At 36.2% G+C, this 25884-nt stretch overlaps 2 protein-coding genes across 2 annotated transcripts; one reads left to right on the forward strand and one right to left on the reverse strand.

The window, feature by feature from the left end:
* Nucleotides 1–2388: 2388 nt before the first annotated feature.
* On the reverse strand, nucleotides 2389–4381 carry LOC120637833 (COMM domain-containing protein 2-like). Its single transcript, XM_039909863.1, has 5 exons — nucleotides 4231–4381; nucleotides 4069–4146; nucleotides 3867–3949; nucleotides 2953–3126; nucleotides 2389–2819 (listed from the first exon to the last, which is right to left on the reverse strand). Exons 1-5 carry the CDS (start codon nucleotides 4295–4297, stop codon nucleotides 2505–2507), a joined length of 717 nt encoding a protein of 238 aa, XP_039765797.1. The 5' UTR covers nucleotides 4298–4381; the 3' UTR covers nucleotides 2389–2504.
* Nucleotides 4382–5655: 1274 nt separating this feature from the next.
* On the forward strand, nucleotides 5656–25354 carry LOC120637770 (AP-3 complex subunit delta). The gene is made up of 19 exons (XM_039909782.1): nucleotides 5656–5865; nucleotides 5956–6051; nucleotides 6736–7005; nucleotides 7323–7452; nucleotides 8296–8435; nucleotides 9507–9580; nucleotides 11401–11549; nucleotides 12466–12611; nucleotides 13077–13278; nucleotides 13967–14138; nucleotides 15332–15503; nucleotides 17225–17418; nucleotides 17644–17799; nucleotides 19012–19159; nucleotides 20794–20923; nucleotides 21755–21877; nucleotides 22905–23031; nucleotides 23640–24019; nucleotides 24389–25354. Exons 1-19 carry the CDS (start codon nucleotides 5770–5772, stop codon nucleotides 24457–24459), a joined length of 2976 nt encoding a protein of 991 aa, XP_039765716.1. The 5' UTR covers nucleotides 5656–5769; the 3' UTR covers nucleotides 24460–25354.
* The last annotated feature ends 530 nt before the right edge of the window (nucleotides 25355–25884 follow it).

Below are 25884 nucleotides of genomic sequence, written 5' to 3' on the forward strand. Positions count from 1 at the left end.
TTTATAATATTCCTAAATTCCTTCCTTAGATAAGAGCAACTGCTTAGTTTCTTGGCGGCTTCTTCTCGGTAGAATCTGCCTTCCGAACCGGTGGTAGAGACACTACAGATCGACTTGACGTTTCAAAAGTGTTTTTATTAGGGCTACTTGAAATAAATGAATTTTTAATTTTGCATGAGAAGATCTGTGGTACCAGAGTTACCCACATAGCTCAACGAGCTGCGAAGCTGAAATGGCAATAGGCGTGGCACATAGCTCGGAGAGCCCCGCTTCCCCCAAAAAGTGAACAGGTGACATAGAAAGAGTAAGCAGGGAGTCGCTGCCAAGCGGCACAAAGTCGCTTGTAAATCTTTACAAAAGATTTATGTCCAGCAGTGCGTTATGTGGTTGAGATGATGATGATGATGATGATGAAAATCTTATCGTTTCACAATTCTGTAACACTTGCAAAAGTTTAATGAAAATCAAACCAAACTCGATAAATAAAGTGATGGTTTATCGACTTACAACATAATCTCTATTTGATCTTTTGTGGTATTCAAGGCTTCGACTTCAGTGTCCAAGTACCCGGTTGTCTTTCAAAGTACTAAACCTACTTACAATAATACTGTAACTGGTCTAATTATGTACGTTGATATTTTAAGAAAAAGAACGCGCATTTTAGGGCACTCTTCGACAACTGCAGAAATTACTGAAGGAATTCAAATGAAACTCGTATGATTCATCTTCATTTTACGAAGAAAGTATTTTTATTCTGAAATAGAGCATTGTTCCCTTGTGAAAGGGGGATCGATAAACGACATTTGACGATAAACCATAACTTTGTCAAATGTGAACTGATTAAAGTATCGAATTATTTTTGCACTGGAAAATTTGTTGCAATGATTTGATAAATATGATTCGTGATAGAAACATATATAATTATCTCCTCAGCAGACAGCAGCAAATGCAAGGCTTAACGATACTGTATTTAAATGCAGTGTGGCCCATTTAGGAGGCTTGATTGCCAAGACTTGTAAAAAAATTAGATTAACCTTCTACATGCGCGTCAACTGACAATACGATTACCATTCATTGTTACTGATAGCTGAGATGACATATTCCTTCAACCTACATACTAACCTGCTATCTAAATATATCTAATAGATAATCTCGAACCTGAAATTTTTTTCGTATACCTAACTTTATATTGCATCATATTATGAAATATGAGATACCTATGGTTTGTTATGGTTCCGAACCTCATAACCAAAGCGGAACCCTTATTTTTTTATATATTACACATGTTCTGTTGTCTGTTCGCCCGTCCGTAAGTCACCATCCTTTTTCACGGCTAATTTTCGTTAAGAGGTCAAAATATTAAAGCATTAATTGCTCGCAACAGGTTTATCAAAGGGCCCTTGTAAAATAGTTTTTTTTTAATTGTCAGACGCATCGTTGGTCATTTGTATAAATCGATTGACGTAGTATATTTATTTATTTTTTCATTATATGAATGCTCTCAAAGCAACGTCTTGCTTGCGCTAGTCCCATGAAGTTAAGTTATATAGTTACCTACTCTAAAGCCAGTCCTAAGCAAGTCATTCGTGCGTTGCTAGTGCACCCGTTATCTGCACAAGTTCTAGTTCAGAGCGGTTCGCCATGTAGTTTAAATCTTGCAAACAACAACTTCACACCGCGCCGCACCGTTGGAGTACCTACCTCAGTTTTCGAAGTTTAGTTTACGAATTACAAGAACTAAATAATCGCATTAATATCTGCTAAATGTTTTAGAAGAAACGTATTCTACTGACCTTATTCAAGGAATTCAAAATATTACCTGTGGCCTGCATCTGCATAAAAGAAAAGGAATCCTTAGTTCTTATCGAGTCGAGGCCCGATGTTTGATGACGAACTAAGGCATAAAAATCGTCTTCCATTATTATAAATATTACAGCGCCCCCTTGCGGATAGTTATAATCCATATAGATGTTTAAGAAGTAGCTACGACAGTACCTAACTACAACCATATTAATAAATAAATATACTACGAAAATACACATAATATCTCGTTATTTACTTATCGCTTCTAAGATGACTGCTTAATATTTTTATGAATAATTGACATAAATACTTATAACATATAATTTAAACACTCAGACACTGAAAAACTTTCATTTACATGACACAAATATTTTTGAGCTGTGGAAATTGAACCCACTGCATTCTGAGGTAGTACATAGGATACTTTCAGCCCAGCAAACAACCGGTTCCCACGTGATTCTTAAAAACACATGTTTGTTTGCGTATCATGTAGGCTAGTTCCACATTTTCTTTTAACATAATATTTTAAAATTTGTATTTTAATTGTTTAAAATAAAATGATATTTATAAATAATTAATACTCAGTTACAATATAAATTAGTTTATTAAATTACACTATGTAGTTACAAGATATTTTAATCCTTATAATGATTTTACAATTTAATAGTAATTCATTCATCTCCACATCTTATCAATAGTTACTATAAAGACCTTTGTACTTTACGTACATGTTGACTTTTAGATTCTTTAAGCGCTTCATCTAACTTATTTGTTAAATGTAATAAGTTGGGCATATCAGATTGAAGTAGAACATGGTTTATAACCTGCTGGCACTGACTTGAAGCCTTAGCGTCTTGAATTGAGGAATTAATATTTATTTTTGATACAGAATTTATATGTTTTGGTGATGTTTGAGTGTAGTCTTTTTCATATTGACCATAATTTTTTGGTGTTGTCAGTACAAAATCCATGGCAATCATTGGTACTATTTCTTCATGCGACATTTTGGAAGCAATCTGTTAAAAAATATAAATAAAACAATTAATTTAGGTAGAACCGAAACCTATACTCCGGTCACCACAATCCAAGGTTAACAATATTTAACTTTTCATAAAATCTTGATAGTATAATTTAATAATTGCTGTGTACCTGTATTTCAAATCTCCAACTAAGATCCTGGTAGCTGGGATCTTTCTGTTGGAGCAAGTTTAGAGCTGCAGATATTTCACCCTTCTTGGTATTATATAACTTAAGTAAAACTTTTTGTTTGTCTTCTGAAAAACCTGCTATAGCTAGTGATGACACAAAATTTGTTTCTGAGAGCTGGAATTGCAAACAATTAAATTTAAAACATGACTCTCCATGATTAAAACATTGTGAAAACATGCTTTTTAAGGTACATTTAAATAAAATATATTTTTGTCCTATCTATTTACACCCCAATGCTACCCAGTTCAGCATTGGGCAATTTAACTCTTGCAAACTAAGAACCCCACATTGTTTCAATGCATTTTATAAGACTTTTAGTAATATTGCCACATTATATTGAAAGCAGGGTTATATTTAATTGTATCATATAAACCAGGGTAGAAGCTGTGATAGCCCAGTGGTTAGGGCTTAGGCTACACATTAGGGGGTCAAGTTTGAATCCTTACCCTTTAACTTTACAAGTCATGTGCGTTTAAGCAATTAACACTTACTTTAGCAGTGAAGAGGAGCATTGTGAGGAAACCTACTTGTCTGAGAGTTCTCAATAATGTTCTCAAAGACGCACCAATCTGCACAGGGCTAGTGTGGTTGACTACTGCCTATGCCCTTTGGTGATGGTGAAAGGAGACCCGTGACTTTTAGTTGGCTGGTAATGGGTTGATATAATGATGATGAACCAGGGTCTAAAGTTTTAGTTTCTGAGGCATGTGGGTGTTGATGATGGCTTTCCTGTATCTTAGGACTAGAACTGAGAATTTCCTTAAAAAAGGTCAACACAGAAAAATTCTGGGCTCATCGAGACAGTCTGACCTTTTTATGACGTGCCTTAAAATTATAACAAAATATTAACTTACATTGTGTTTACAGGCTTCTACAATCAAATAAGCTAAAGCATGTAATAGATTTTGTACAACCAGAGCAGATATATCCAATTTTTCTGTAAAGCAAGAGGTTTAAATTAATATAGATTTGTTATAGATTTATAAACAAATATTTTTTAGGGAAAATATAAGATTTACGTTAATGTTTTATTAGTTAAAATATCAATATCGGTACCTGCAGCTATAGCACATTTTTTCTGATTCATCCCATTACAGAGATAGTCTATTGTAAGCTTACAAAAGTCAACTAATACTGTAACAAAAAAATAAAATATATTGTTTGCACCAACACACTCTTAGTTGCTTTGCAGTGACATTGTTAATTCAAAAACTCTACCCTGTGTGGAATGCTGATGAAGTAAGTGGAGGTGTTCTTTTTGTAACTCACTGAGAAATATTATCATTTTTAAATCAAATTAATTATTCAAAGAAAAATCAGACGGTATTCGGTAAACACAACAATTTTTTTTTTGTTTTTACAGATAAAATCTACAAAAGAGTATAGACTGATTATTATAGAGCTTATATTTACTTCTCTGTCTACGTTATAGTAGGTAACATCTTAAATCAATGATCACAGAGTACTTTTTTTATTGACTACCATAGTCGCTCTCGATCGCTCTTGTAGTCGTAAAAACTAATTTCCTTACTTTGAGGGTCATTAATATTTATTTCTCGCTGAAAATTTTGTAAAAAAGCAATAATATTATAAAAAGTATCAACAGTTACCTCAAATACTAGAAAAGTTTATTTTCTCGACCTAAAATGTATGATAACACAATTAATATGAGAAGCTGTGAACAAGTTTATGGCGGTTTTTTTCCATTGTCGTCCTTCGGGTACAAAACCCTAAAAAAAATTTTGACCATCATATTTATTGTGTTCTTTTGTATAACAGACTGTACAGATTTGTAATTTTTATAGATTGATAATTTTTAAACTAAAATATTATCGAAATAAAAGAGCAGATATATCCAAACCCGGTACTACGTACGAACGTATAAGACCACAGCGCCAGCACGATTAGCGGGGCAACTTTAAATGTCGCGAAAATATATGTCTATACAACGTGTAAACGAATTACAAAATCACCTCACCCAGTAATAATTTTAAATAAAAAGAAGCATTTTTGTTTTAAGTGTTTGCTAATGACAACACTACTGAGATTGTCTTATGTTTGGTGAGACTACCTGTTATTATTGTTTCATAGAGTACTTTCTAATAGCTGGCACCCCGATACTATCAGCTGATGAGTGATATTTGATGACGTTCTAGTAGTACGCAGCTGAGGAACCAACATAATAATTAATGAAAACTTTGAAAAGATTTCATTAGGTTTTGTGTTCCTGCATCATCACGATAAATTGCCATCATCAAGTCCAATTGCTGACCTCTATTCTAAGTGTTCACTAATTTACTGTGTCCTAGAAAAGTAGTGAGTTATAACCATCAACAGCGCGGCCCCTTCATACGCGCCTACGTGAACCATTCTCGTGTGGATTCATTTCATAGTTAGCATATTCTTTGCAGTTTACCCATTGGTTCATACCTCTGCCTCCCAACAAGGGATTGTGGTTTCGAATTCCGTGCACGCCTAGGCAATATATGACTTTTCAGAGTTATCTGCGTTTTAGGAAACTAAATATCAATAGTTAGGTTCAAATAAACACATTTAAAATTAAAACGTATATACTCTTTGTGAATAATAATAAAACTTGGCAACATTATAAGCCAACATTGCATTCAGATTTTGATGTATGTCAGTTTAATTATTTCTTTTTGACATTATTCCCAAATCGAAATCACTAATTTTTGTGTTATCATTTTAATTATTTAAAGATTGATAAGTTATGAATAGTAAAGAAGGAACTACAACATGGCTTTGAAAAAGGTTAAAGGTAACTTCGAAAGAATGTTTGACAAAAATCTTACGGACCTAGTTCGTGGGATCCGAAATAACAAAGATAATGAGGTATGAATTCGTGTAAATACGGTTTATAAAATCATAGAAATCATATAAAAATCTCAAAACAGGAATTTGATGTGTTCGCAATTATTTTAGGCAAAGTACATAGCGCAATGCATGGAAGAAATTAAGGTAGAGTTGCGACAAGACAATATCGGAGTGAAAGCTAATGCAGTCGCAAAACTAACATATGTAAGTATAGAAAAATAATAATTGTTATTTAATACCGACAGGCGGTAATTTAATGGTTACCGAGGGAGGTAGGCCTGTTTTCGTGTTATCGAAGTATTGACAAATCTGCTCAAGAGTTTCCATCAAAATATTTTAATAGGTACTATTATTATGTTTTTTATTCTATACGCTTAAAATTTAGCGCTTGAATGCAATATCACCTGATTATAAGAGTCTTACGATAGAAGCTCTCAGACCTGGAAAGGGTATGAGTCTCATATTCTTTTCAGGTCTGTGTATAAAAGTATAGGATTTAATATGATGTTTAAATAGAGCTATCTACAGTTAGTGGCTCTTCAAGAAGACCACCAATTTTACCAAGGTAAAATCTGCCAAACTGGTCAAATCAAACAAAAGTGCTTATATAAACCAGGCTTACTTTTAATAAATGAATTATGAATGTTGACTTGGTTGATATGTAGTTTAATAATTGAACTCCATGTCAATAAATAGATTCTAAGAGATATTTCCCATAACACCACACAGAAAGGTGATGTAAAAATTCCACTTAAAGGCGGCAGCGTAAGCTACTGCACTAAGAAAGTTGTCTACACTGGGTCATCTTATGCAAATAGTTTCTTAGCCTGATATACTTGTAGTCGGAAACATATTAATGATTTGTCTAAACTGAATTATTTTTTACAGCTACAAATGTTAGGATATGATACATCCTGGGCAATATTTAATACCATAGAAGTGATGAGTTCTAATAAGTTCACTTATAAACGCATTGGATACCTTGCTGCTAGTCAGTCATTCCATGCAGATTCTGAATTGCTAATGCTAACTACTAATATGATTAGAAAAGACCTGAATGCTCAAAACCAGTATGAAGCAGGCTTGGCTCTAAGTGGACTTAGCTGTTTTATATCGCATGACTTAGCAAGAGATTTAGCAAATGATATTATGACTCTGGTAAGTAAATGAACATATATCTGCAGTATGCTGTAAAAAACAGTGTAATTTTTTAATTTAAAGGTTAAACCAGACTGAACTGTGTGCTTATAAATTCATAAATCATTTAATCCTGCAATGTCCATTTTTGACTTTTTATACTTTGATCAGCAGGATCTATGAGGTTTATACAAATATGCATTAGAACTAAACTGCCAAGCTAAGATGTATTATGGAAAATCTTAGGGCAGTCTTACACTTTGCCATCCAGTGGTTCAGCCTTTTTGGCTTTATTTGTTATATTGGTAAGCTATTATTAACAAGGTTTTGCTTTCTAGATGAGCTCAACTAAACCATACCTTAGAATGAAAGCTGTGTTAATGATGTACAAGGTATTTTTGAGATATCCTGAAGCACTACGCCCAGCATTTCCCAAGTTAAAAGAAAAACTAGAGGACCCAGACCCTGGTGAGAGTTTGAATGTATAATGCAGTAGAAAACTGATTACACAATACTGTTGTAGAGACTTGCAAGTTTCTAGATTTCCTATTGACTCTAATTTGATTTTAGGAAACCAATTCAGTGCATTTTTCCTCCATCAGTTTTTCGGGATATTAAATTTCCATTTTTATCTCAATTCAATTATAACTTCAATACAATTTCATCTTATGTTAATGTTGTGTGTTTGTATGTATTTATCCTTTGTTTTGTGGGTCAGCCATAACTTTTGATAAACAAATAAGCCTTAGTTGTGTACGTGTTGTTGTGTACTAACAGTGAACAACAAACAAATATGTAATAGTGAAAAAATATGTTACTGAAATAAAAAAATGTCTGTTTTCACCAAAAGTATGCAACATGTAGGTGTATTAAAATTTTAATCTATACTTATATTACGAATGCAATCGTATGGGTTGATATTTGTTACTTGACCTCTCCAAAACTGCTGAACAGATCTGGATGGAATTTTGCACAGAGATTATAGTCTAATTTTTATTTTGACAAAATGTATGTTTTACGTGGGATAGATTTGTTTTTGTTTTTCGCAGAACTAGAGATCTACATTTAACTAATTTACATAGTGGTAGCTGTGGTCAGAGAATAACAAAGATATACATCAAAATTTCTTCGAGAACAAAATCAAGGGCTATTAGTAGTCTAATAATACCAAATGTAAGCGCTAATGTCTGTTGTAGGCAGGGACATTTTTAGTTGAGTTATCTATTAGCATTTTAGTTTAATGTAAATTCATGTTGTTATTCTATTTCAAGGTCTAATAATTAAGGTTCTACAAAATTTATATTGTAACAGGTGTTCAATCAGCAGCAGTGAATGTTGTTTGTGAACTGGCCAGAAAGAACCCCAAGAACTATCTTTCATTAGCTCCAGTGTTTTTTAAATTAATGACTACATCAACTAACAATTGGATGTTAATCAAGATCATCAAATTGGTGAGTTTGAACTATTTAAAGACCATTTTAAATACCCATATATAACTATAATATAAAACTGTATTTATGGAAAGAGTGTGTGTATTCTTTTGTGTATTTGTGTGTGCATGTGTGTGTGTGTGTGTGTGTGTGTGTGTGTGTGTCAGTGTGTATGTGTGAGTGTGCGTGCTCGTGGATGTGCGTGCGTGCGCGCGAGTGCGAGTGGGAGTGTGCGGGGGAATGTTTACCATTATAACAATTTTCCTCAAATATGACTTAATCGATTTTGAAGCAGTTTTTCTTTTGTATTATCCAATCAGATCAATGTTTGACATATTATAAGCAAAGGGAGAATTCTGATCAATTTGGTTTTAATTTTTGCACTTGAATCTGACAAACACTGAGTATCTACCAGTGTAAGACATATATATTGACAATTTACATTTTCAATAACATATGTCAACTGAAAACAATTGTTAGCAGTTGTTAAACAAATGATTAACATAATAATTATTATAAAATTTGTTGATTCTCCACAGTTTGGTTTAATGACTCAATACGAACCTGATATTGGAAGGAAAATAACTCAAAGCCTCATAGACCTAATTTGCAGGTACCCCTAGTGAATGAGAATCAGTTAGCAGCTAGATTCATATACAACACCTCACTTCAACTGTACTGAAATACCACATTACAGGCAGGCTTATTCATATGTTGCAACCGCTGCCAGTGTTACTCGCAACATAGTCCAGTTTTGTGTGGAAATGCTTACCAATCCATATCTGCAAATATCCATATACATTGTTATTATTCATTATTAGAACAAGAATTAAAGTTGCGAAAGTCATTGAGGCTGCAAATATGCAAATATCCTGCTCGGTTGTTCACTATACACAAAGTTTACACGAAATTGGCATGACACACATTTTATATTATTTTTGCTGCTGCTGAAAAATTTATCAGTTCAATAAAATTAATACTTATACCTAAAAGATAAGAAACATTTTAGAATATGTTTTTTTAGTATTAAACGTCTACGGCCGCTCCCGCATAAGCTAGTTTTATTATGTAGTATCATTGTATTTGTTCCAGTTTGGTGCCTTAACCCCATTAGAGCCCCGTCTTGGCAAGAAACTGGTAGAACCATTAACTAATTTAATACATAGGTGAGTCAGACACAGTGGCTTATACCAAACTGTCTAATTAGTGTTTTATTATTTATTGGACTCAATGGGGTAAAGGGAATGTAGTGCTATAAAGCCAATGCGAAAACATGTTGAAAAATATTAGAAACAATCATTTTATAACCAAATAATTATGTAGTTTAAAAGACCGAAAAAAGGTGACGAGGTCTCCTGCAACATCTAGGAAATAAATGCAAAAAATGGAGTCACATACCCTATTGTAGTGCTTTATAAGCTTCTTCTAATCGATTTGTAATAATAATTACTGCTTGGTTTGGTTTTGTATGATTAGTTTAAGTCATAGTTTAAGGATTATTTAGCCTATCCACTTTAAAACACTTTTCAAGCACTGTTTCAATATTACTAAAAACTAAATGTTAACTGTTTAAATTATTTAATATCACAGTATACATAATTATGGTTTTACATAAAGTATGTGCATAGTTATTTTATTGATGTCAAAATAATTTTTAATTTCAAGTACAATTAAAAAGCGATAATAAAGGAATGTTTATGTTGAATTTAAAAAAATATATATTCAATAAATTAATTTAAAAATAGAACGAGTAGACGGTCTTAAGAGGTGCGCTTATATATGCTGATCACACATTACGCACGCGTAAAACGCACATTTTGCACGTGCCAAACGCACAAGCCGCGCCGCAAGCAACGTATTTTTTCAGTACTGTCACCAATATAAAGTCTGAAGTTGCTCCTAATCCCTTTGATTCGTCCGTCGAGATACATAATTTACATTTTTAGTGTTTAAGACTGTTGTTTCTGATGCTTGCGCTGATGCCGTGATAAGCAATTATTTCACAAATTAGTAGTAATTTCAAATTATCCTGTTGGCTCTTAATTTTTCAATACTTTTTTTTCCTTAAAATTACGGAATTACTTATGTCACCGTTTTTAAATTCAATATATTGTGTAAGATTGCGCAGCACACTGTGCGATAACAATGCCCCTATAACATACACGAAACATTTTTCCTCTTATCTTTCATGTCAGCCTGGTGGTAGTTTTGTTAATCCAGATGGCGGGTGGCGGGTACTTACAAATTTATTGAAAACAAAACGTATTATTGCTATAAAATAATAAGTAATACAGTTTAAAGTTTGTGCACATGGCACGGAGAGGTTTGCACGGGTAAAGACAATGCCCACGGCCCTACTGAAGTGAATGAACTCTGTGTTCATATTGGATAACTGATTTTGACTGTAAAATCACTGTAAAAGTGTGCTTTGATATCTAATAATTAAATTCAGTGCATTTAAAACCCTCGCCTATGTGTCTAAGTTTAATATTACGCCTTGTATCGTCGTATTTTACATCTTTGCACTTGTATTGTTTACTCTGGCGGACTAAAGTTGGCCCCGAAACGTTCGCGCATGGATCATACATAAATGCACATGAAATTAAAATTTTGAATTAAAAAAAATGTATCAGCACGGCTAGTTTGGGCCGGAGACCTTTTTCTACCCGGGGAGAAAAGTCAATCAACTCTCATGAAATACGCGCACGAATGGAAATAATATCCAAATAATTTACGTGTAATACAAAAATTGTGCTATTCCCGGTTGCCGTGCTTTGGCGGATGGATACGTAAATTTTATCCCTCGTCGGTGAATATAAATTTTGTGTTCTGCCTATGCCTAGTCATGCTGTGCAACCAGTCGTAACTACCTTCGGTCCGGCTAACTTATATCGCGCGTTCTGTAAAAATAACAATAATTTTGGGGTACCCATACGTGAGAGTGGGTTTTTTAATTCCCTATTTTCCATGTGCGTGGCACACACAGTACATCGGCAATGTCGCTGCTGTATGAGTGTGTCAACACTGTGATCGCAGTGCTGATCAGCATCAGCAGCGGTATGCCCGACCACGCCGCTTCCGTGCAGCTGTGTGTACAGAAACTAAGAATACTCATCGAGGACAGTGATCAGAATCGTGAGTATATATTTTCCAATAAAAATTAAAGCGAACAAGTTTGCAGGTATTCATTTTTTCAGGTTTTGCACAGCTCGGCTACTGAGACACGGAGCGTTAGTGGACTTAGTGGTCAGGCGACATAAAAAAAAATCGCAGGAAGTCATTCTTTTTATAATAATAATTGACGGATCTAGAATCACCTATATATTGTATTATAATGTTAAGGATTACTTAAACGATAAGAAAGCTTGGGTGTGAACTGCTCTAGCTTCATAGCTTAATATTAATTAACTGTGAGATGGTGATAGTAAAAAATATACCCGGGCTCTTCTTAGACCAGGGCGCGTTTGGAACCCTCGCAGCTTTTGGTTTAAGTTGGCGAACGAAGTTATATGGTGATAACTTCGTTACCCCTTCGTTAACCCCTTACAAACAACATATATGTATGAACGCTTCATAAGAGCCTGTGATAAGCCTACATGAATTAAGAAATTTTGAATGATTATAAAAAGCAAAACTTCGCACGGCATGCTAGGAAAACTTCCTACAAAGTGACGTCGTGTCCAGCTACGCCCAGGCGTAGGTACTAAGCCTCATGTGTCTGTAAATAGTTCTAATTACCAAGCCTTTGGGTTCGGAATGCAACAATGCTACTTAGCGGCATAAATAAGCATGGCGACGGTACCCTAGACGAGCTTTCGACACACAAAACAGCATTATCGCTATGTGTAAGTTAATAGAAACATCTAGAAAAGTTATTGTATCGAGAAAAAAGAGAAACAGCAAAAAAATTACCACAAATCTCGAAGCTATTTTTTTCTGAATAATTTTACGCATCGAATATGTCACTAACATACGTACCTCTTCCTTTTTTTTAAGACTTAAACAATATTTTAACACTTTCTATTTGTAAAAATAGTCTATGTTTCAACAGTGAAGTACCTGGGTTTGTTGGCGATGTCGCGTATACTGAAATCGCACCCAAAGTCAGTGCAGGCTCACAAAGACTTGGTGCTTGCGTGTCTCGACGACAAGGACGAATCCATAAGACTGAGGGCGTTAGGCCTTTTGTATGGAATGGTAAATGTTTTTTTTTTTTCATAAAATATATTTATTTCATTAGAGATGATACCTTCTCTCAAATAGGCGGTGATAGCCTAGTCGTCAGACTAGGACACCTATAACATTTCCATTAATTTTAAAATAATCATGGAGTTCTGCATGACGATATCAAAGCGCCACTGAAGTGTTAAATGCAGATTGAGAAACGATGCAGAGAAAGAGTAATAAAAGAGAAATAAAAGTAAAGTAAAGGTATAGAGTAGTAATAAAGTTACAGTAGTATGAGACACTCAGTCCTGTACCACTTGTGCATCAATGCTAGAATAGTTTATAAAGCTATGCGAGAAGATAAAATGATAAAATTTCCTTTTCCCGGGAAGAAAGTTGGGAGTCTGTAATTAGACTGTTGTCTTAATTTTTTCAATTCATGCATTTACACAATGAGTTTTACAGAGTTGGTATTGGTATTGTATATTTTTGTAGGTGTCAAAGAAGAATTTAATGGAGATAGTAAAAAAGTTGATGGTACACATGGAGCGCGCGGAAGGTACGCTGTACCGTGACGAGTTGCTCACGCGCATGATAGAGATCTGCGCGCAGAACAACTACCAGCACGTCGTCGACTTCGAGTGGTACATTACCGTGCTTGCCGAGCTCACGGAGATGGAGACCAGCTCCAAACATGGTACACTAAAACTATCATTGCCTCAATGTATAGCATCTTCCTTTTATTAATTTAATCATCTTTATCGCGTGATAAAATAATACATTCAATATATACATTACATACATAAATTATTTGAAATATGGCATACAACTGATGCAATCTAGATGGCGTCGCTACTAAGCGATTAAGCGTACCGGTACGTGCGTGGAAACCGACAAGAGGTAGGTATGGGTCTAATATATCTGCTTTGCCTATATTTAAGGCTGCATCATAAGTTACAATCAGGTGAGATTGCAGTTATAAATATCAGTTGTGACATGTTTAAGCATGCCTGAGAGTTCTCCATCATATTCTGAAACTTGTGTAACGCGTACCACATGGCCAGCGGTGTGGGATACGGTCTAAACCCTTTTCAGTCTGAGAGAAAACCCGTGCCGGTAATAGGATGACCATGAGTTGAGTCCACAGGACTCACCTTAAGGTCTCTCCCAACGGAAGTGTTTGCCTAAATCACCATGCTGGGCCCATAAGCACTTGTTAGTGATCGTTGTAGATGGTAGTAATAACACTGAGAAAGCAGCTACCCGTTCTCCGTTATATGCCCCTAGTCGCCTCGTACGACACCAGTGAGATGAAGGGTGGTGATAATTGTATTTCAATATTCTGTAGTTTATCAATGGGGTTTATAATGATGTTTTTATCTTAGGTTGCATGATAGCGGCGCAGCTGACAGAAGTGGGCGCGCGTGTGGCGGAAACGCGTGCGTTCGCGGCGCGCGAATGTGCCGCACTGTGCGCTCGCGGGGCCGCAGAGGCGCCGCGGGCAGCAAGCCGCGAGGTTCTCTATGCCGCCGCCTATGTGCTCAGCGAGTACTGCACGTGAGTCACTGCATACTAAAGTATTTTAGAGAAGGTTACATGATATAGTGCATTAGATATGAATGCGTGTGCGTTTTGCGGAAACGCGTGCGTTTGTGAAGCGAGTGTGCCGCATTGTGCGCTCGCAGGACTGCAGACGCACTGCGGGCAGCTAGATGCGAGGTTCTCTTTGTCGCCGCTTATGTGCTCAGCGAGTACTGCACGTGAGAATGTTCAGAAAACTTGCACGATATTGACATGAGTAGGCATGCGTGTGGGAGAATTGTGCGTCCGCAGCGTAAGCACCGTACCGCACGATATCACTGATCTATATTATTTACATTAGAGAGACTGTTGTCACTTTATATAATGAATATGGTAAATGGAATTCTCTTTCACACAATCCTCTGTGTGATAACCCATTCTCGAGCGTGTTGAAGCAGTGAAGCAGAACTACCTGGCTTATATATGTAATTAGTTTATTAGTATATATCTTTCTACTTTTATATGTATTTATAAATTATAGTTTTGGGTATTTATACTATATCTGTACATGTCTATGTACTGTATCTCTGTATTCTATTATGTATTAGTTATTTCTTCAAGTACCTACTCAGAATTTTCTCACATTCGAGGGCTTCTGAAAGAAATCTCTTTAGAAATAAATTGTCCTTGTGCACGTCGTCTTTTTTTATGTAAACTTTTATTTTTTTGTACTAAGTACATAAATAAGCTTATTTTGCTACACTCCGCGAATATTACATTTCACTGTAAAGTCAACATATCCTGAGGATGCTCTGGTGGTGGAGCGAAACGTGCGTAGAGAGTAGAGAGTACATTGCCGAAGATCTGATTGGTGCAGAGTATATGGATTGATGAAATTATAATTGACTCCTGCTTTTCGCGGAGTATAGCAAATCAAGCTTAATGATCATGGAATTCCGCAAAGTAACGCCTGCTTATATCCAATATGTTGTCATGTTGGTGCTTTTACAACTGACAGCTATGATAAGAGTGTCTACGGAAAGGATAAAAGTATATAAGCCGGCGTAGATTGGTGGACGGGACGGAGGGTGTGTCATGCCCATTGCCGTAATAGCCGTTACTGTTCGATTCTACTGCCAAATAGATCTCTCACATAAAAATAAATTCAATAACTCCTTTTTTTTTATTTGTAATTAATATAATTTTCTTTAGAATAATGTTGTCTATAGTGAAGAAGACGTGATGCGTGAGTCGATATCGCCTCTCGCGTTGTGTGCGGGCACGGGCGCGAGCGGTGCGTACATGCGCGCACGCGCCGTATGCGTGCACGCTGCGCTTAAACTCGCCGCCAAGCTACTGCTCTTGTATGAACAACGCAACGACCTGCCTTCCGCGCTTGAGGTACGTATCAACTCATCATTATAATTATCAATCCATAACCGGCCCATTACAGGTCTCAGAATGATTAGGGTGTATACACTAGTCAAGCGAAGATTGGAAGGCTTCACACGCTTTTGAGCACATTATGAAGAACTCTCAGGTATGCGGGTTTTTTCAAGATATAAAAATAATAATAATATAATAATGATATACTACGACAATACACACATCGCCATCTAGCCCCAAAGTAAGCGTAGCTTGTGTTTTGGGTACTGAGATAGCTGATGAATATTTTTGCACGCCTCATAAGCGAAGCGTTGAGGTTGTGCTCTACTCTCGACATTTAAAAAAAGCAGTTTTCTCGAAACTGAAATTGATTTTTTGTTATTTATATTGCACTTACAGGTTAATTTGAGTACACTAATATCAAGTCAAATAATTTGTCAGGCACATAAAATACATTTCAATAACAATTTTTTTGTTTAACATATTAAATAATAACATTAAACATAATCTTTTCTGGACGTCCGTGTATGGACGGGTGTATGTGGCACCAAAATTGGTCGAAAAAATGATCGTATCGGAATAATATTTTTTTAATTATCTAAAGTAACACACGACATAATTTCTTAGTTAATATGAGCGTTCAATTCACTGTCGTTAAATTTCCATGTAATTATTCTAGCTAATATTAATTGTAACTTTCAATGTGCAATCATTATGACATTCCCGTGTCTTGTTTACCAAAAATGAATAATAATTAATATGAAAAAAAAAATTTGTAATGAGCATTGAAAGTTTCAGTTAAAAAAATTTCAATTTTATTGTGAAAAAAATGAGATTATGAGGCGTGCACTTTTGGATTTTCCAAAATTTTTTTTATGAATATAATGCACATAAATACTTATAATATACAGATAAACACCCAGACACTGAAAAACATTCATGTTCATCACACAAACACTTTCCAGTTCTGGGAATCGAACCCACGGTCTTGGACTCCGAAAGCAGGGTCGCTGCCCACTGCGCCACTCGGCCGTCAAATGGACAGTATAAAAAAGTTCCAGTTGTGCCGGTAAATGACCACGCCATTGCAACCAAGGCCGATGCGACATTTTTCTTATCTGCAGTGGCACGGGGATTGCTTGAGAACCTATTAATGCGATATTTAGTTTTATTGCCAAAGTCCTCTAGAGTAAAAGTCAATTATTTTATCTGTTTGTCTAATTGAATCTACCAGAATAAGGAGTGAAAATCTTTATAAAAATATAATTATTATAGTGACTCAACTCCACAGAGGTTTTACAACATGGCTTTGACACACATAATATATATAACATACAAATGAACAAATGTGGTTCATTTGTAATCTTACTTTAGGAACTCCGACGACCTAGTGACGAATTCTTATAATTGAAACTCCATACAAAGTACTCTTTGGAAAGTTTTAGGCCCAGAGTCTTTTTTATCTTCAATAGAGGACAAATAGAAAACTTGGTATAAAACTGAGTCGCATATCTGTCGTTTCTATAGACCGGGCACATAGCGGCGAGACCCGAGGGACGCTGGGGTCCCTAGGTGCTTGAATTGCGACATTGTTGTCCTCGACTAGGTGGACGGACATAAAACGATTCGCAGCGAACCCAGTGTCCCACTGAACGCAAACGGCAAATTACCGTAGTATTTGGACAGTGGTCGTGCATCATTTTATAAAACGATCATAACATATTTTCTAAATATAGGTATTACGCGAGACACTAGCGGGCATGCAACCATTGTTATGTAGTGAAGACATGGAGGTACAAGAGCGAGCTCATAACGCGACCGCTCTGCTGTCGCTCATACTGCGTAAACTCAACCCCACCGACCCAGCACTGATTGACTCCGAGCCTGTGCAGAATGACGTTACCGATATACTTGTACAACATGAACAAAGGTAAAGTGAAGTAGAAAATCGTTAGACATCCACAATTGCCTACGTGTTTCGTAACGTTCTCCCATTCTCTCGCTTTATCCAAAAATATTTAGGTCTACTCTCTGTATTTTGAGTTCCCGGCTTCGCATACATGTGCCTTCCCTACGTAAAAAAAATCTTTTTCTATTCTACGGAGAGCCCAATACACGTTCTATAAAAAAAATAATTATTGTAAAAATATTTTAGCAATGGATTCGACAAAGACATCGCAGATGAAATAAATGGAGAAGAAGTGAGCCCCAGTTTTAGCGGTGGACTGATTGAGGAGTTTGCCAGCCTTTTCGAAGGCGAACTTAAACCAGTAGCGCCGAAAGCTCAGAAGAAAGTACCTATGCCGCCCGAGTAAGTTTTTTCCATTTTTTTCAAAATCACCTAACAATAAGCCAATAACAATTTTTGGGATAACTTAGATAATGCTAAACACTACGACACTATGACACTATCCAAACGCACTGGTTACCTTTTACTCATAAATTATGATCACTTTTTTGCGTTTGTTGTTTATGGAATGTTATAATTAGACGTCCTTATGATCATACATGATATTGAATCCAATTCATACATTCTGCCCAAGAATGTGTATTCAACTATTTTGTTTATTTTTTGAGTAGCAAAATAAAAATAGATTAATATGTGCATATATTTAAAAGATTAAAATTGCGTCTGACTTATTAAATTATCCTTTATTCTAAAAATCTCTAAAAACAGTTTGCTTATAGTTGGATGAATGAGTCATATGAATGACTTGTTAAATGACCGCTAGCTAAAAGAGCATTAAGAGATACCGTCTGATTGACTGATCTGTCTACACGATCTTCATTCTTTCTTAATACTTTATGTACTTTATTCCATTGGCATTTTTTCGCTAATGTATTAAAAATGTGGATGCAACGGTGAGCGCTACAAATTTGAGTAGTAGGTCCCGGGTTCAATTCCCAGTAGGGGCAATTTAGGAATTTATAATTTCAGAATTTTCTCTTGTCTGGTCTGGTGGGAGGCTTTGGCCGTGGCTAGTTACCACCCTACCGACAAAGATGTGCCGCTAAGCGATTTAGTGTTTCGGTGCGATGTTGCGTAGAAACCAATTAGGGGTATGACTACCATAACCCCTAACAGGTTAGCCCGCTACAATCTTAGACTGCATCATCACTCACCCCCAGGTGAGATTGCAGCCAAGGGCTAACTTGTAGTGGAATAAAAAAAAACATGCGTAATTTGATTTTCAAATAACGTATTTTCCACACTGGCATAAAAACGTAGATGAATGAATGAATGAATATACTTTTATTGCACACCACAAAAAGTACATAAAAAAGAAAAGTATATCAAAACAACGTATAAAATTTGGCGGCATTATCGCTTCATAGCGATTTCTTCCAGGCAACTAATGGCGAAGATAACAAATACAGAAAATAGTTAGGTGGTGCATATAACATACATATACCCAATGTACAAGTATATAGCATAAGTATTACTTAAAAAATAATTAATAGTAAGTTAACTGATAATTATTTTTTAAGTAACACTTGTGCTATAAATATAAACTTTTTACAGCCTTGACTTGAACCGGTGGCTATCGCACGATGTCTGCTCGTCCGAGAGCTCGAGCTCTGAGGGCGAGGACGAGAATGGAGCACTATTCACCGCGCCACAACCGGATGCAGTGCCCATCCAACAGTTTACTCCTGATGAGCTAGCTATGGTATGTTTAATTTATTTTAATAGCTGCCCCTTGTTAAAATATTCAACATTACCAACGTACACACTTAAAAAAAAAAAAAACAATTTTATTTATATGAAAAAGGTTTTTATAAACGTAATAATATTTATTTATTCACACTGTTTGTACTGTTACTAGAACTATCTTTACGATGTAGAATTCAGGTGTAGGTGTGCGCGCGCATCGTTAAAATTCACTCTTATCATTTTTCTCCATCGCGCCAAAAGAAGTATAACTTCAAAAATGATAAATAGACTTTAGCCTCAATTTCGGGAGAACCGAGTTTAATCCCCGGGATCTAACTTTACAGAGCATTGTGCGTTTTAAGATATTAAATATAACTTTCATTAATGGCGAAGGAAAACCTCTTGAGGAAACCTGCACGCCTGAGAGTTCACTATAATGTTCTCAAGGCCGTATCGCCGTAGTCTACCAATCTGCACTTAACCAGCGTGTTAGATTACAGCCTAAATCGTCTAGGAGACCCATGTCGTGTAGTGGGCCGGTAAAAGGTTGATAACTGGGTACGGGAGTCCTCTTAGAATGAGTAGGAAAGCAAGTGATATTAAATTGATAGTGGTTAGAAATGTAGAAGGCAAACGTCCCCGTGGCAGATCTCCAACACGGTGGTCAGATCAACTAAGAGAAACTGGTGCCCGTACCTTCCATAAGGCAATACAAATGGCCAAAGACAGGACCCGATGGAGAGAGATCATGTATGACAAGATTACTCGCCATAGCAGTGATCACGATTCTCAGTCATAAGGGACCGACTAAAGACAGAGAGATAACGCGTATAACTCTGATAAGTTAGAGGTCGGGTCGGGTCGAACTTCCTTGTTCCCCCGAAAGCGAGGTCCAAGTCCTACATTAGACTACTAGGTTTTAATTCTTTTATATGACTAACTGAAAGATGTCAGGAACTCTCTCAACGGCCGGATTATTTAATGAACTTGATGTTGCCCTCGTTCTTCGTGCGCGTTTAGTACGGCTTCCAAAACGATTCCCACGGGATTTGTAAAGACAAATCTCGTGGTAACCGTTTGTTTTCCCTATGATATAAACATAGAGCAAGAGAATACAATTTAGTGGCCTTATCGCTACATAGATATTTCTTCGAATCCACCAAAGCCGTAAAAGGAAAAAAACATAGAATAGAGGTAGGTGGTTATAAAATGCGTAAGGGTGAGCATTGTAAGATTTATAAATAGCCCACCCTTAAGTGTTTATAACTCATATCGGAGATCTTCATCATTGTATATCAACTGCATACCCTCTATGCACACCACTCTCTTCCGAGCGAAAACTTTGGACAGCTGCAAACCATTGTTTAGAGACCATAACATTTTACCGCTACGGGCTAAAATGTCTTCAAGCGAGCAATTTTTGAAACTCTCAACAAAAAAAAATATTGTAGTGTAAATAAATACTAAATCTTTCTTTCTTTAAATTGTAATTTATATTTTATATTTTATTTTTTGAAACATTTGCACTCTGTCTGTGACGGTAGATTGTGAAGGGTCTGTTTAATTAAATGTCTACCTGTTATGAACCCACAATTTGGCAAATAAATAAATATTATTATTATTATTATTATGGATTATCATTTTTGACAGTTGCGCGAGGCTCGTCGTCAAGAGCAGGCCAACAATCCCCACTATCTGAAGGACGACTCGCCGCGCTCCTACCAACAGGACGACGTGCAGGTCGCTGAGATAGCGCTCGAAGTGCCCCTACTAGTGCAAAGTCAGTGTCGATTCCAGCTCATTTTGACGACCTCCCTAGCGCAGATGTGGACGCTGTGGTTATAAGTGGGAGGTCTAGCAGGGGCAATTTGGGAATTTTTAATTTCGGAATTTTCTTTGGTCTGCTCTGGTTGGAGGCTTCGGCTGTGGCTATTTACCACCCTACCGACAGAAACCTGGAGCTAAGCTATTTTAGAGTTCCGGGACGATGTTGCGTGCAAACCGTTGCGATTAACAACATTGTAACTTGAGTACCTTGAAGCCAAGAGGACAAAAGCATTTTGTGGTCGACTTTTTTAACCGTGAGTAATAAAACTCACGGTCTGCTTAGGCTGTACACAAAACAGTGAAGACGACGTCAATCTGTTTGCATAGACATATACTATGCACGTCGACATATCCTACTCTCGTCGACACATACGTCACATAGACAGACAGAGACACGTCATTTTTGATAAAAATTACGTAAACTTAGCTAAGGCATTTGGACAAATTATTATGAAAATTAGGCTTAATTTGCTGTCTTCCGCGAAAAGCAGGAGAATCTGTATGGTGTAGTTTATAGTTTCAATCCTTATAATCCACACCAAACAGATCTTCGGCAATGTAACCTCTACGTGCGTTTCGCTCTTAAACCGGAGCATCCTCAGGAGATGTTGACTTTACAATGAATAATTGTTGAGAAAAAATCATTCATCTATCCACCATTTGGACCAATCAAAAAAGAATAAGCGACATGTTCTTTTGGTAATCTCTGCCAAAAAGGTTGGCACTTTAGAGCGTTAGTTTTCAAACTAGCAAAAAGTTTATTATAGAATTATTTTTGTTTCAGCTAAAAGATCTGATAAGTACTTGAGTAGAAGAGAAAGTTCAAAGAAGGCCAAGAAGGATAAACGGCCTACAAAGAAACGGAAGAACAAAGTTGAAAGACATTCCACAGATTCGGAAAGTGACGGTAAGTGATTAATTGTTAATGTGCTCGGTGAGGTACGGGGTTCTACTGAGAATTTTTACCAGAAATTTTCATTAACCATTCCTAGTCCGTCCCGCAAACCCAGGAACTCGTCGTATGTTTTTTATGACTATATATCTTTACCGACTCATGATCCGTATTTTTTTTTATAGACTAGCGCTTGACCACTGTATTTTTTTTATAGTCTCGCATGAAGGAAAGTAGATGTTGCCTTATTTGGGACGCGCTTAACTTATCGCAATATAAATGTTGTTATATAAAATAATACATAATTTAGTAAACTCATTTCTTCTTCTAAGTAAGTTTGCATCTTGTTGATTAATAAATAAATGCTAGACGTAAACCTCCCTTTGCAACATGGAAAGCAAAGTCGGAAAATAACTTTTAATCTTAATACTTTCAACAACAAATATAGTGAGACGGACATTTTACACGTCAATATCAGCTCTTTTAGGAAAAGAAATATGACACAATAGTATGCTCTTTAAAGTTTTTTTTTCTTTTTACTTATATAATTTTCGCTTGGTAGTTGATCCCTCAGCATTTTGGGGTTGATAAACTTAATTTGTTTGTGTAATAAAACACGACATTACATGACGTAATATATATTATATGTAAAAGTACCTACTGTTAGCAGTGGCGTGCACTAGGTTTCTTACTGCAGGGTATGCATATAGCACGAAAATTGCATAAAACGGCCGAAATTCGAGTTATATATAAATTTTAGGGTAGGCAGTGCTTTTGCGCATGTATGAAGTGCACGCCACTGACTGTTTGTTTCCCTGGAAAAGCTAATAAAAAAAAGTAGATTTATTTCAAAAATGTGTTTTGAATCACGCATCATATAAATAACTTACTCTCATAGTTTCCATTTGACTCATTTACTTATTGTAAATGGATAATAGACAGATGGACAGTTGAGACTGACAGCAGAACGTATAGTTGAGCATGCTAACCACTAGATCAACAAAGTTCTAAAGATAATATCGTCATGTTTTCACCGTGGCAGAGGGCGCAAGAGGGGAGCGGCCGGCGGTGGCGGAAGGGGGGGAGCTGCCCGACGGCGCCTCGCTGTCCGACGACGAGCCACCACCGCGTGACGACCCGCACCGAGCGCTGGACCTAGACCTGGACGTGTGAGTATACCAGAATGTCACCCTCGGAGTCCCTAACGTGGGGCTCGGGTTTGACTGGTCATGGCGATGGCTTTACAGTGGCATCAACGCAACGGTTGGACTCGTACGCTTGGAATAAAATTTGCACGCTCGCAATAGTAGTCGTTTTCGAGAATCGAACCACATTAACGTCGAAGCAAAATGGACCTTATCCCACTAGGTTTAGTGTTACAAATTCAATAATCTTGCCCTTTGTTCTACATAACGCTTGTTGTAGACGTTTATTATTATTATTTAACTCTTTATTTGTACACCACTATGAAGTTAGGAAAATAAAAGAACAATAGAAATACAAAGACAAAAGAAGAATACTAAAGGCGGACTAAATAGACTAATGTGAGCCCTAATAACAAGGTGCATAAATTCCAATTTACTCTGACGACGTTACAGAATGTCGTATCGGTTCTATCTAAGTTCTATGACAAATAATAGACGCCACACCAAGCGTGCCAAAATGGAGGGTATTAAAACCTCATTGATCATAATTATTCGGCTGCTGACTAGACATAATTACTAATAGGACGCCGGCTTTTAGACAGGGTAGCAATATTTTTTTTTTTTTTGTTCAGGCCATTACGTGAAGAGGAATTACTGACATCTAGAGTACAGCAGTATCCCTCGCCGGAAACCGGTTTATTAATTAAGAAAAAAGAATCATCTAAGAAAAACAAGTCCACAGAAAAGAGGCGTTCTGAAAAAACTGGCCATAAGAAGAAAGTTAAGAGTTCCAAACGCAGTAAAGGTGTAGATTTAATGCTGCCGGAATTGTTAGATAATGATTTAGGTGATAATTTGCTACTAGAAACCGAAGAAAAGAATCATTCTCAAAGTAACATTATAATAGATGAGCCTGAAAGTCAACGGGAGAAACTTAAGACTGAAAAACATAAGAAGTCGAAGAAAGATACTAAGAGCAAGGATTCAAAGAAAAAGAAAACTTCGAAAAAAGGTTAGCATATTTATAATCCCAACGCGACCCGTCAGTGTAGTACTTTTAATAAGTAATTATTGTACCAGGCAAACTTTCATCCGTTATACCTATGACCCACTGCGTCACATCGCCCGCCTTTACATAGCTAAAATCTTTTTCAAAAATTGGGCTATTAAATGCAAGATACCCGAGATCAGCGTGTTCAAGAAATCTTTCAGATCAGTTTTACAAATCGCACCGTCTTGCTTAGTCGGCCTGCGGTTGTTTTGGAGATCGGTAATCGGGATCGTCAGACTCATATTTACCTAAACTACGAAGAACAAATACTGAAAATGGAGACGAATTCATTTTTTTACGATATTATAAAATGTTATTTTTTTTTTTCAGATAAGTATGAAACGAAACTCGGCTATGAAGAAGCATTAGGTATTTCCACGCCTAGCAAGGAAGTTGTGTAGTGTACGGCAAAATAACGAAGTTTTACCGATCTACGGAATCCTTGTCTCACAGTCTCAGTGCAATTGTTTGTTTGAACAATTAGTTATAGTTAGTCGTATATAGAGTGAGATTTTGAGATTGGCAACGTTAGGCTGGTATAATAACCTTAGGTAGGAAGATTTAGAAAAACCATTTAGTTTGCTGTCAACGTAATAAACCCATAATCAGCGCTCTACAGGGCACGGGTCTCCTCTCAGAATGAGAAGGGTTTAACCGTAGTCCAACAAACTGGCAACGTATCGATTTTTAGACTTCACACACCTTTGAGAACATTATGGAGAACTCTCAGCCATGCAGGTTAGAAGTGCGGGCTGGGGAATGAACTCGGAAATGGAAGCCAAAGTCTTAACCACTAGGGCATCACCACTCGTTTGCTATATATATGCTGCGAAAACCAGACAAATCTTTACGTTGTACATTAGTTTCTATAACACGGTACATATCTACAGATATTACGCTCTCTACCCTACTTTTTCTCCGTCACCGGAGCATCCTTATGCCTTGATTACACTTTGTTGTTATTCGGGTGTTTAAATGACTTCATTTAAAAAGGCACCTGATGAATTTATTGCACTAGTATATACTGTATATGCATAGGAAAACGGTACGGTGTTAATCCCATGTCATATACCATTTGGTTCTATCCATAGTACGATCAAGTGTAATCGCGGCATTAGGATATATTGATTAGCGACGTTTTTGATTGTAGCAAATTAAGATAAAATATTGTTTATGTACTTTTGAAAACTAACTGAATTTTTCTCCAAACAAAATAACACTCAAAATCTCACCCTATATAAAATATATTACAGACGATGTTTTCATTCATCTTTAAGTGAAACATGTCCATTTATATATTATAATAAACGTATATTTCTAGAATAATAAATATGTATAATCATGTACAGTTTTATTGAAAGTTTTAATTAAGAATTATTAAATAAAACGCTATTCATCTACACGATTAATAAATTTCACTTGTATTTCATTTACAAAACAATTTATATACATAAAAAGAATATTTACAAAACTTATTACATTTTCATTTCATAATTCATATTATATTTATCCAAAAAAATCATCAAAAACCATCGTACTAGAATGTCATAGGAGCGTCGCTAAAAGTTGTATATTAAAATGTATGGTAACTGGTGACGTCAGTCATTTCCAAACGTTACCAGCTTGTAATAATAATATAATTGGTGTAATATGTACCCGATTCTCGAACTAAAGTACAAACTATAAACTGCGTCGTCTCATCTTAAACCTAGGCAATAATAGGAATTTGCCATCTGCCTATGAGTCATTAACACTCATTAGGCAGATACAGTCCCAGAAACGTTGATAGGCGTCAACAACTAACGCATGGTTTATAACGTGCCATT

The sequence above is a fragment of the Pararge aegeria genome, chromosome 4 (assembly GCF_905163445.1).
Source record: "Pararge aegeria chromosome 4, ilParAegt1.1, whole genome shotgun sequence".
Taxonomy (NCBI): domain Eukaryota; kingdom Metazoa; phylum Arthropoda; class Insecta; order Lepidoptera; family Nymphalidae; genus Pararge; species Pararge aegeria.